This window comes from Malaya genurostris, chromosome 2, assembly GCF_030247185.1.
Source record: "Malaya genurostris strain Urasoe2022 chromosome 2, Malgen_1.1, whole genome shotgun sequence".
Lineage (NCBI taxonomy): Eukaryota > Metazoa > Arthropoda > Insecta > Diptera > Culicidae > Malaya > Malaya genurostris.
This window is the reverse complement of record NC_080571.1, coordinates 20,877,234-20,889,266: the sequence shown is the minus strand read 5'-3', so window position 1 is coordinate 20,889,266 and position 12,033 is coordinate 20,877,234. Positions and strand designations below refer to the sequence as shown.

At 38.7% G+C, this 12,033-nt stretch overlaps 1 protein-coding gene and 1 long non-coding RNA gene across 10 annotated transcripts in view; one reads left to right on the top strand and one right to left on the bottom strand.

Moving 5' to 3' along the window:
• Nucleotides 1-904: 904 nt before the first annotated feature.
• Nucleotides 905-1,628, bottom strand: LOC131430635 (uncharacterized). The gene is made up of 2 exons (XR_009229547.1): nt 1,458-1,628; nt 905-1,396 (listed from the first exon to the last, which is right to left on the bottom strand). It is a non-coding gene; the product is annotated as an uncharacterized LOC131430635 (long non-coding RNA).
• A 4,871-nt stretch (nt 1,629-6,499) lies between these two features.
• Nucleotides 6,500-12,033, top strand: part of LOC131428539 (serine/threonine-protein phosphatase PP1-beta catalytic subunit) — a 173,371-nt gene continuing 167,837 nt past the window's right edge. For 2 of the 9 annotated variants that reach the window (XM_058592553.1, XM_058592552.1), the window contains exons 1-3: nt 6,500-6,630; nt 7,373-7,738; nt 8,853-9,010. Coding sequence is in view for 7 of the 9 variants with exons in the window: in XM_058592547.1 (XP_058448530.1) it covers nt 7,687-7,738 (52 nt within the window). In the remaining 2 variants the exon portion in view is untranslated. The other 7 variants (XM_058592551.1, XM_058592545.1, XM_058592547.1 and 4 more) reach the window with 6 other exon arrangements.

Below are 12,033 nucleotides of genomic sequence, written 5' to 3'. Positions count from 1 at the left end.
AAACTGTATCGCAAATTTAACTACCTCTTAGTAACTGGTAATGTCAAAATGAAATCACTTGAAAAAAAAAATGAAACTGGCAGCACAAGTTGCTAAATGATTGATTTTGAATAACAGTTACCATATCCTTGGTTACTGCACATTGAAGATTTGAGCCATGTAAACAAAACAAAATGGGTATTTAATTACGAAGATTTAGAATGGATTCATCGGCTGCCTCGAGTGGAAGATCTCTTCTGCGCAGTAAATTCCAAGTTCTCCAGCATCATTACCTGTCATAGAAGTGGACCAATCCATCGGTCTTGATGCGTGGTGTATGTATAAAGAGATGCACCATTTTGCGTGTTGCTCTAATCAAATCACATTTGCTGATACAAATTATGTCGTTTTCGTTTTTAAATTGCACTACACAGGTGTAGCGAAAGCTGCACTGAAACCGTTCGTTTTTACCAATTGCACTACACCAGTGCTACACTTTTTCTGCACCGATACCACTGGTGTAGCACTCATCAAAAGTTTGGTGTAGCTCTGTGCAATGGAATCGTTTATTGTAGTCAATGGTTACTGTTTATGTTTTCATCATTTTTGTTCGTTTATCCATGCCATGGTGTAGCACTCCACCGGTGTAGTGCAGTTTAAAAACGAAAACGACATTAGTCGATAGGCAGGACTACAGAGTACTGCTGCATTTGAAAGGATTTATTCTAACGGACTTAGCACTCAAAATAATTATTCCATGATACTAACGATGAATTCTAATAGTAGGAATAGGAAAATAAAGTTATAAACTGCTCTTTAAATGATCGAATGTATTGCCCTGCCCCGTATCTGTAGGAAATAAATTTAGCCAATGATTTATGAGCATTTTCTTTCAATTCTCATTTATTCAGTGCATTGGAGTATGTCAATTTTTAATGTTTTATTGAATGTACAATGATATAAGTCACCAGTTAACGTTTGTAAACAAGTCCAACGGGTAAATCAACATAAAAATGTGTCCATTGAACAATGGTAAAAGATTCGTATATGAACGTCAAATGATGATCTCACCTAGAGTGCCTAGACCCAAAATGACGATATCTCATCCGTAATGTTGGAAACATTTCAAAAAAATTAATCCGAAATTCAGTTTCGTTAGCTTTCTAATCTGGTTATAGGCACTTTACCCTCACCGGATACATCAGCGAGGCGCTATCGATTTGTGTTTGGTTGCAGCAAGATAACGGCCCTTAAAATACGTCACAATTTTGAACAAAATGCATTCAAGATCAGCTACTTTGCGCAGAGAATCCACGTGACGCAGATGGTTTTCGTTGTCGGAAGACAGACGCTAGTTTCTGGATCTGGGCAGTTTCTGGATTCTGGTGTGACTCTTGCTGACTGTATATGTCAAACTCTAGAAGCAAAAACAAAACATTACTATATTCATAGCACACAAATAAAATTTAATCGCTCACCTTGATTATATCTTGCACTGATGATGGTTGTAGAATTTCGATGCTTCACTTTCTTAAGTTGTTACTAGAAAGTGGCGCTGAGGCCTCAAAAATTGAATTATTTCAATTGCTACTTCCTCAAAATGTTTGTCGATTTTCTTGAGGCTCCTTAGTAACTTGTTCGTAGCAACTTAAACAGTGTTGCTGAAGAAGAATATTTTTATCATTATCAAGGGATCGCTATATTTGTGGTAACTGGCGGTAAATCGCTCATAGACACTTTTAGTTGCAAATTTTCTTCGTAGTGTCTGGTCGTGTCGTCGGTTAGACCCTACCCGCCCCTTATGTGGCAGCAGACCAGAAGTAAGTAAATATTGTAACAAAACGGGTTCGATTTTGTATTGCGTTGAAGAATGAGATAGTTTTGGTAATATGTATTTAATCTGTATCCTGCATGAAATTCGCATGGACGTATACAAATCAATACATTACAGGTAATTCTGTATGAATGGCAACTCTGTTGGTAAATGAAAAAAATATACACAGTCTAGATGACAGACAGGATGTTTTTGATAGGGTACTTGGCCCCATCATGCCATATGTGAGTACTGTCCCAACTAAAGGTGTCCTGTCTGTTATTCTGTGTTACTAGGATATGAAGTACGCTTAATTTGTTCTTCAAAAGTTTAGCGCATAAAAGTAAATTAAAACCCGACGAGCGTGCCCTATTTCGTTTGATAGTATTGAACCTTTCTGAAAAAGAGTATACAGTATTCTGTATGAATGGCAAAGAGTATACAGTATTCTGTATGAATGGCAACTCTGTTGGTAAATGAAAAAAATATACACAGTCTAGATGACAGACAGGATGTTTTTGATAGGGTAACTTGGCCCCATCATGCCATATGTGAGTACTGTCCCAACTAAAGGTGTCCTGTCTGTTATTCTGTGTTACTAGGATATGAAGTACGCTTAATTTGTTCTTCAAAAGTTTAGCGCATAAATGTAAATTAAAACCCGACGAGCGTGCCCTATTTCGTTTGATAGTATTGAACCTTTCTGAAAAAGAGTATACAGTATTCTCTTTTCTCTCAAATATAGGCAGTTCGTTCAAACAATTTCTCGGTAGTATAAGTGATTCAAGCACACTATCGTTGGTGAACCATTCATCATCAAAGAACACTTGAATTTAAATGTAGAAATAATTTAAATCAATAAAGTATTGAAGTATAAAAAATTAAATTTAGAAGGTTTTACCGACGACACGACCAGGCACTCCGAAGAAAAATCTGAACAAAAAGTGTTCGTGAGTGATTTACCGCCAGTTACCATATATACAAGGTGAGATGAAAAAACTGCAACCAACTTCAGACTGCTGTCATTTCTAAACCGCTCGTCCCACAGCTGTCAGATTTATTCTAGTGACAGCTCATTATATTATTTACAAGCGCACAAAAGCATTTTGGTGGGAATTTTTCAGAAAAAAAGTTATTTGTGATGGAATTCAAGTGTGATAGTGTGATTGCTTTGCATTTGGCTGGAAAACCACAAGTGGCTATCGTTAGAGCCCTCCAGCATTTAAAAGTGAATAAATCTTTTGTGTCTCGTACCATCGCTCGTTACCGTGATACTGGTAGCGTAGCCCGACGTCAAGGAAGTGGACGAAAAAAAACAGCAACATCGGCAGAAATGGTTCGAAAAGTGAAGAAGCGAATTGAACGAAATCCGCGTCGCAGTGGCCGAAAAATGGCTCGTGAGCTGAACATATCGCAATATGCCATTCGGCAAATATTGAAAAATGAGCTTGGACTAAAGCCATTGAAGTTCCAAAAAGTGCAAGATCTTACTGATGCGCAAAAAAAAGTTAGACTCGAAAAAGCTAAAGAGTTGCTTCGCTTGGCCGAAAGTGGTGAACTGCCGAATTTGGTTTTCTCCGGTGAGAAACCATTCGTTATCCAGCAGTTTGTAAACAAACAAAATGATCGTGTTTACTTGCCAGAGAGGTCAGCTGAAAATTTGCAACTTCGGTTGGCCACCAGAACTCAAAAGCCGGCCATGGTGATGGTGTGGGCCGCCATAACAGCCGATGGTCGCTCGCCGCTCGTATTCATCGACCGTGAGGTCAAAATAAATGCGCAAATCTATCGCGAAAATATTTTGGAGGGAGTTCTGAAGCCCTGGGCACGCAAACATTTCGGCCGCAGACCTTGGACATTCCAACAGGACTCAGCACCATCGCACTCAGCACGCGCCACCCAAGAATGGTTAAGAAATGAGGTTCCTCGCTTCATTTCCACCGCACAATGGCCACCAAAATCTCCGGATGCCAATCCGTTGGACTATTGTGCCTGGGGTATTTTGGAAAGCAAGGTTGGCACTAAAAAATACCAAAGTGTCGATCATCTCAAGCAAGCGCTTCGCCGAGAATGGGACAAAATACCGCAGAGCCACTTTCGGGCAGCGTGTGATGGTTTCATTGGCCGTTTGAAGGCCATAGTTCGTGCCAAAGGTGGCCAATTCGAACAAATCTAAACCGATTCTCAAATTTGATGTTATTTCCGACATTTTTTGCTTTCATTCAATAAAATTTAAAAAAAAAATGAAAAAATTATGGCGTTTTACTTTGTTGCAGTTTTTTCATCTCACCTTGTATATATAGCGACCCCTCGATAATCATGAAAATAAACTTCTTTAGTAACACTGTTTAAGTTGCTATGAACTAGTTACCAAGGAGCGCTATAATAAATAAACAAATCATTTGAGAAAGTTGTGAAACTTTTATATAAATTTAAATTTTGTTTCAACGTTCTTTTTAGATTTGCGCCGACCACAATAGTACAATAACCAAATCTGGTACTAGAAGTAGTGTTGCGACAGAAATGCGTCATCCTATATAATCCACAGCTACCCATTAGCTCTATCTTCAGTGTAGTCATCTAACTTATCCACGATTATGGTCTTTCTTTTTAGAAATAACCAATCGAGTTTCCGAAACACGTCACTTTTGCTTAACATACTGTCAACCAACCCGGAAGTTAGTACCAGTCTTCACGAAATGAAAATGAGACTTCTTTGTTAAATTGTATCCGACACTGTTTACATTCGACTACTTCAACAAGTTCCAGCAGCCTTACGGTAGACCTTAGTTACAGTCTGTTTTCTGTTTGAGACACAAATAATCAAATTATTTGAAGGAGACCTGTTTGCACTCTCCAGCTTGCGATGTGCACTTCAAAACCTATAATTTCGATCAGATCTAATATACTGAGAAATTTGATTCCCGTGCTGTTCAAGTGCCTTTCATATTCATTAAAGTATACACGCACTTTGTGAAGACCTCAAATCACTGAGAGTAGAAGTAGAGGAGTTTCCAAAATATGACAGCGCATTGTTTCACAACATGTATGCTGATTAGCAACGAGGGTTGAACGATTTGGAACAAAGGGGGAATTGAAATGGTTTTACTTTAGAAAGTCATTAGAAAATAACAAATATGCTTTTTATACCGAATTCTCATGATAGGACTGATTAAAAAATTTGGCAATGACGGATTGAATGACTGCAAAACTTAACACCATTTATAAACTCATTTACATAACAGAGAGTCATTATAGATCTAAGTATGGTTACGTTGAACTATTTAACAAACATCCATGAATATTGAATTGTCTGGAAGTCATTTTTAATATGTTCGAGCACCAGAGAAGACCTCTATCCGATTAAACTAAATAATAATTCCACTCGAGACAGTTTGTTTTGTTTACATTTCCCAAGTCTCCAATATGCAGTAACCAAGGTTATGGTAACTGTTATTTAAAATCAATAATCTATCAACTTGTGTTGCCAGTTTCAATAGTTTTTCAGGCATTTTCGTTTTGACATTACCAGTTATTGAGGGGTAGTTAAATTTGCGATACAGTTTCGATAGACGAGTGGCAGGTCGTGTCGTCGGTTTTACTCTGCTGTAGAATATATATTCCACATCATCTTTCACTACCAGTAGCTATAATTCATGTTTTTGAGTCAGTTAAAGCACAGATGACAGATATACAGGCTCGAACAAAATTTTTAAAAATCCTGTGTAAATTTCAAATTTTCTATACGTTGGAAACACTAGTGCCACCGACTCGACTATTCGCCGCAATCTTTCAAAACGTTCCACTACGTTCCGAAACGATAACAGAATCCTCCTGTCTGTTATAGAAATATTCCATCTAAAACAATTTTAACACTTATCACACGATTTCCCTAAGTGTTAAAGATATCTTTATTTCCATTTCGCATAAATCACACGGGAATTAGATGGGAATAAAACAAAAATAAACTTGTCATTTTAACCAACAGCAGAATAAAAATCTAGCGTGAAGTGAATGTTGCACCAAAAAATTGTGGCTCATGTGAAAGTAGCACCGGAATCGTGGTGGCACCTTATGTCGATTGTGGTGACATCTGCGAGTGTTTGCCACGCTGATTGAGCAAATTTTACACACAGTTCATATGTGAGCCTGTATATCTGTTTCCTGTGATTTCGCCTACAACCGGTTGATTCGGAAATCTGTCGGAATTGAGTGAGAAGATGCGAACTGAATTGTCAATTCGCTTTCTTCTTATTCTTTCCTTATTTTTCACGTTTTTGTGCTAATGTTCAGTATATTTTTAAATAAAAATGAAAAATAAAGTTAAATCTTTATTTTTTTCGGATAAAGATAACATAGTGAATAACCAATTCTTCTTGGAATGCCATCATAAACTGTTGAAATTCGCTGGAAATTACCAAAAAAGCCTACATAAAATGAGCGAATATTCAATGGCATTTATAATGTCACTGTCAATCGGGTTGATCGAGCAGCCAACTCAGGCGAAAATTTTAGCACTGAACCGATCGAGCACTGAAAAATAATGTTTCGGTAATGTGGGTTAGTGTGAACTGTGCAACATATTATACCCTTGATGGGGTAATTAGTTTTGGTCGTGTACGTCATTCGCGACCATAAAACGATCACTTTGCGCAACTGCACTGGAATGGAGAAACTAGAAAACGTTCAGATTTTCCGCGTCGGTGTCAGTCAGTGACGGTCGAGTCGTATTCTGTTGTTTCGTTTCGTTCCTATCATTCGATTTCGAGCATTTTCTGGGATAAGTTCGTGTTGAATTAGAGCGTCGTGATAGGATCGTTGTGGAACAAACGTTTGGGGTGAGAAGGTTGGCTAACAGGTGGAAACCCTTCGCCGCGTTTTCGTTGGTTTCAGAACTTGCTGGTTATATTTTTTTCTCGTATTGCACCCGAGAGTGTGCGGTGTATGATTTCGTTTTTACGAGCTCGATATTTTTTTCGACGTACTCCGGCAATTCCGTAAGAGGTCAATCCGAGGAAAAAGGGTGTGATAGTGATTTGGAAAATTGTTCCGACCAATTCAAATGGTCTGGGGATTAGTAGGAAAGTGACAGAAGAAAAATTCGGCAAGGGCCGTGGCGCTCCGATCTCTCTGTACTCGTAGTCAATCGTGCACTTTGCGCAAAATAAAAGTAGGCTAGTTTCTTTGCGGCAGATTTCGCATGTCTGCTAGGAAGTGAATGTGAGGAAAGGCGATGGTCAAAATTAAAATGGAATAAAATTCATTGCCAGCTGGTGCTGACTTCCAAATCATCGTCGTCGGTTGATTTTCGCTGTAGCCAGCAGTTTCTTTTTTTTTTCTGCAGCGTTTTATTTTTCCAGTAGTGTAGAGTCGATGTGATTCGATAAAAGGCAAAATTTTCAAGTGAAAAGTTGAAGAATAAACAGCACAAGCTAGTGCGGTGCTGTTGAGAAGAAGCGATACGAGATTTCTATCAGTGTAAAAGAGTACGAGAATACAGTTATTAATAAACATCCGCGGTTCGGTCCGGTTGTTTTTTTTTTCTCAGTTCTTTAAATTTCAATCTTCCTTTTTCTCTAGCAACAGGCGACTGAAGAAATTTTCGCATTGAGTTGGCGGCGTGCGGAGAAGTGTGAAAATAGTGACTGGCAGCAGATCTCGAGTCGTTGCAGTGTGACACGGAGTAAAATCAGTCGATTTTAGTACTAGAAGTTCTGTTGGAAGCTTTGAGTGATACATGAAACCCTTCGTCGGTTGACGTCAGCAATTAACACGCGGCGGTGTTTCCAAGGTACAGACCTTCTCGAACCGCGCTTCGTACTTTGAACCAGCAGTTTATCGTCAACTAACCCGGATCGTCCAGCAAAGCAAAAAATAAAAACTGCGGATTTACAATGTCAGACTACGATCTGGACGTGGATAATCTAATACAGCGGCTCCTGGAAGGTAGGGACATTTATTTTCCATCCTCATCATGCTCCTCACTAATCAAAAAAACAGCGCTGTTTGGTATACTTCCCCGTGGCGAACCTTTATCATCATTATCAAATGATTAGCATTCCGCGAGGTGCGGTTTCACCCGCAGTTCTCCGAGTGGTGGTACAAAATCTGATGTCGCAACACGAACCACACCGTTGGAAATCCCTCTTGTATTATCATATTCTCTGTTGATCCCTGATTCATCAAAGCAAAGTAATCACAATCATAATAGAGCGGAGCAGAAAGTGGAGAAACACTGGCAAACTGCCCCTCGATGCTGGCAGCACCCACCGTGGAGCATATTTTTGTTTCCATCTTTTTTTTTGTGATTGCTGGTTTTGATGTGGGGAGCTCAGCCGCTCGCATCGCGAAAAAGAAGTGTCTCGGTGCGAGGGGCTTAAATGTAAAGGGTTTTTGTAAATGAAAATGTTTTTTATTTTTTGTTCGCGAAAGGGGTCCTACGAGCAGGACTATTTTGAAGTTATCTTTATTCAGTTTTCTCCGTTTGTCCATTTCCGTTGAATTCTTTCTATCTGCAAGTGATTAATTGCGATTGTTTCAGTTGTGTGACTTTAGTGACTTTAAAGCTACTCTGTAGGTCTCACATTTTTACGAAAAAGCAATTGCTTTGACAATTTTTATATAAAATATTTGAAATGGTATTGTCGATTAACTACTAGATCAGATTTTCTGGGTCGACAACTCGGTTGGATACAACATGATTGATATAATTTACTTCAGTTCTAAGAAGCAATATTACAGAAAAAAAGCTTGAAAATTTTTCGATTTGAAATTTGAAATTCGAAATAAATGAATACTTAAATGAATCAAGTTAAATGTGGCAAATCCATCAGCAAATCCCGAGACACAAGCGCTTCAAATTAGATCCGAAAAACCTATCGTCGATAGTTCTAAATTGATCTGTTAGTTACTGGAGAATTAAAATCAATAGCTAATTGGTATGCAATATACTCAAGTGAATACGGTGTGCAGCAGGCGGAAAATGGCATCCACACACCGCATTCAGTGTAACTCAGTTTCTTCATCCACTCATTACACAAGCTACCTGTTTCGTTCGCAGGCAGCCACCGACTGTTCATACTGTGCGGAACGGAGTGATACTTTTTCATGCATGACGTGACACCTCCTACTACTGAATGAAATGCAACGATCGATCCGCCGTGCTAGAGAAATCAGATGGATGACATCATTATGACAAGGATTCTCCAAATAACTTGGGTAACGTGCTGCTTGAGCCAATTAGTTCTGATTCTGATAAAAAAAATTTAAAATTATCTCAAATCTTGACTAATCTTGAGAAAATAAATCACTAGTACAATACATTTTCATAATATTATTCATATTTCGATTATAACCATTTGAAACATTGGTAAAAGTCTGAGCCTTTTTAATGATAAACCTTGGAATTTTATGCCTACTTGGCGTGAAATTGGTCTACAGTACCATAGCCTGCTATTGATTTTTGTTCAGATCAGATCTCCGGTTCTGGATTGACAGGGTAAATGACAAAAAATGAAATGACTATGACACCAAATCTCGACGTTTCATGCAATTCTAAAACTTTTGACATCAAAAAAGTGCTTTGATATCGGAAATTTCATTTACTCCCCTCTATAGGGACTTATGTGCTTAAACTTTTAAACACGACCGCTTAACGAAATTTGAGATGACCCAAAAATATTGGCACCTTATTATATACATTTTGAAACATCTTTGGACGCAGTTTCGAAAAACCTGGGGTGATATTACCAATACTAACACACTACAGGATTGTTCGTAGTAACCGTTGCGTTTGTTTATATATCCAAATATTAACAAATTTTGAAACCACGAAGCATTTTTCATAGAGATTTAGTGTAGTGGATGATAAATACCATAATGAAGAACAATCGATTAAAGATTTGTGAACTGTACTTATACCAGAGAGTGGCTGGAACGTGTTCAAATAATCGCTGGTGAAGTGGGTGTGAAAGTATGAAAATTTCAAGAAATTAAGGAAGAAGGATAAACAAAGGTATGCGGGAGCTAGTAGTTATTTAATGGATCGGTTGAATGCTTTACAATGTAAGATCTTATGGTCACATAGCCTGCTACGATATTCTATCCGGATCCGACTTCCGATTCCGGAGTTATAAGGGGTAAAGTGTTTGAAATTTCAAACTGTGCTAAAACTGTTCCAATATTTAGATCTTGTTAGTTGAAAGCCAAACGAATTGGCTTTGTATATGCCGGGCTCCAGTTTCCGTTTCCGGAAGTACCAGAAAGGGTTGCCAAAAACTAAAGAAAACGGAACTTCCTTTCGATATCTCCGGGATAGTTTAACCGATTTTCTTAGACTTAAACGAAAAGCCTTGTGGCCTCATAAGTTGCTACCAAATATGATCCAGATCCAACTTCGGGTTCCGGATTTTAGGTTGAAGTGTGTTAAAATATTCAAAATGTTATTTAACCCATATCAGAGTCTTCAAAAAAGTTATATCCATTGTGAGTACTAATTAATTCGGTCCGTTTTTTGTCGTCAAAAAGGCATTTATTTGAAAAAAAAATTTTAAAGATTAACATAATTATCGTCCATCGCTAGTTACCACCTTTTACCATCTCTCAGATAATTTTCGAATTCCATCTCGGAAAAAATGACCTGAAAATGATGGCAACCAGAAATCATTCCCATGCATTTTAAACGTACATAAACTGCTTGTTGAGTAACTTCCAATGGTTCTGTAAGTTCCTCTTGTGTTTGACTCAAATCTTCATCGAGTAATGCCTCCAACTATTTGTCTTCGATTTGTTTGTTGTTGTCCAGAGCGAGGCCTGTCTTCGACGCTGAAAGCTCCATTCTTGAAACGTCGAAACCATTCCCTACATGTTTATGGTGATAATGTTCCGACTGGTAAATCATTTAGGGAATGGTTTCGACGTTTCAAGAACGGCTTTCAGCGTTGAAGTGTTGCGCTTTTGTTCATTCAACTCTCGAATGTAGTGCTGCTATCTGGTCACCTTATTACCAAAACGATATCCAACGCATTGGAGCCATTTTGTCCGATTCGCTCTCCGACGTCTTCCGTGGAGACAGCCTTTAAATTTACCGAGTTATCATAACCGCTGCAAACTGATTATTTTTGTCTGTCGCGATGTTTGTAAGGCTAGTTTTGTGGAAAACCTACTTCAGTCGCGAATCGATTGCTTCGAGCTATTGCAATTGGGTCAAGTAAACATTCGACGTCGTAATCTTCGATCCAATTTTTTTCTTCGGATTCCCTTGTTTGTGCGGTTGAAATTCTGCGTTTTCAAAATATCGCGTATTGAAAAGGAAGTGAAAAATAAGGTTCTGGACACATGGCTAAGTGAGAAAGGTATTACTATGCGAAAATTGGCGAAGCGGTTTGGAACTCTGGCATGACGAGTGTTAAAACCACCATCATTAATAAGTTTGGGGAACACTATTCTTTGGATGAGCTACCAGGAAGAGGTAGAAAAACCGGTTCTTCCAACCCGAAACTGGACCAGAAAGTGGTATCTCTAATCATAAAGAACAAATCAATGTCAATACGTGATTTGGTTTGGCCAAAAAAAAGTAGGAACGAGTGTCGGAATGATCCAGCGTATCAAGAGGCGAAATCAACTGAAGACCTACAAGAAGCAGAAAATCTCGAAACAAAGTGTAGAACAGAAGAAGCGAGCAGCAACAAGGGCCCGGAAATTATATTCGCGACTTTTGCAGTGTCCGGAGCCATGCGTTTTGATGGACGATGAGACTTATGTAAAGGAAGACTCAAAAACCCTTCCAGGTCCACAGTACTTTACCGTCGTCGTTGTGGAGAATATGAGCGATGCGGACATGTTGATTCAAGGGGAGAAATTCGGTCGAATGGTACTGGTATGGCAAGCAATATGTTCCTGTGGTTTGAAGTCAACCATTTTTTACACTACCGGAACTATAAATGCAGAAATCTATCGATCTGAGTGTCTCCAGAAGAAATTACTACCTTTATATAAGGAGCATAGTACACCTCCACTGTTTTGGCCGGATTTAGCGTCGGCTCACTATGCCAAAACCACTCTCAATTGGCTTGCGGAAAAGGGTATAAATTTCGTTGAGAAAAATATCAATCCACCAACTTGCCCTCAGCTTCGACCCATCGAACATTACTGGGCAATCGTGAAGAGGGTCTTCAAGAAGACTGGTAAGGCAGCTGGGAACATGCAGGAGTTCAAAAAAAATTGGGCTCAATCGTCCAAAA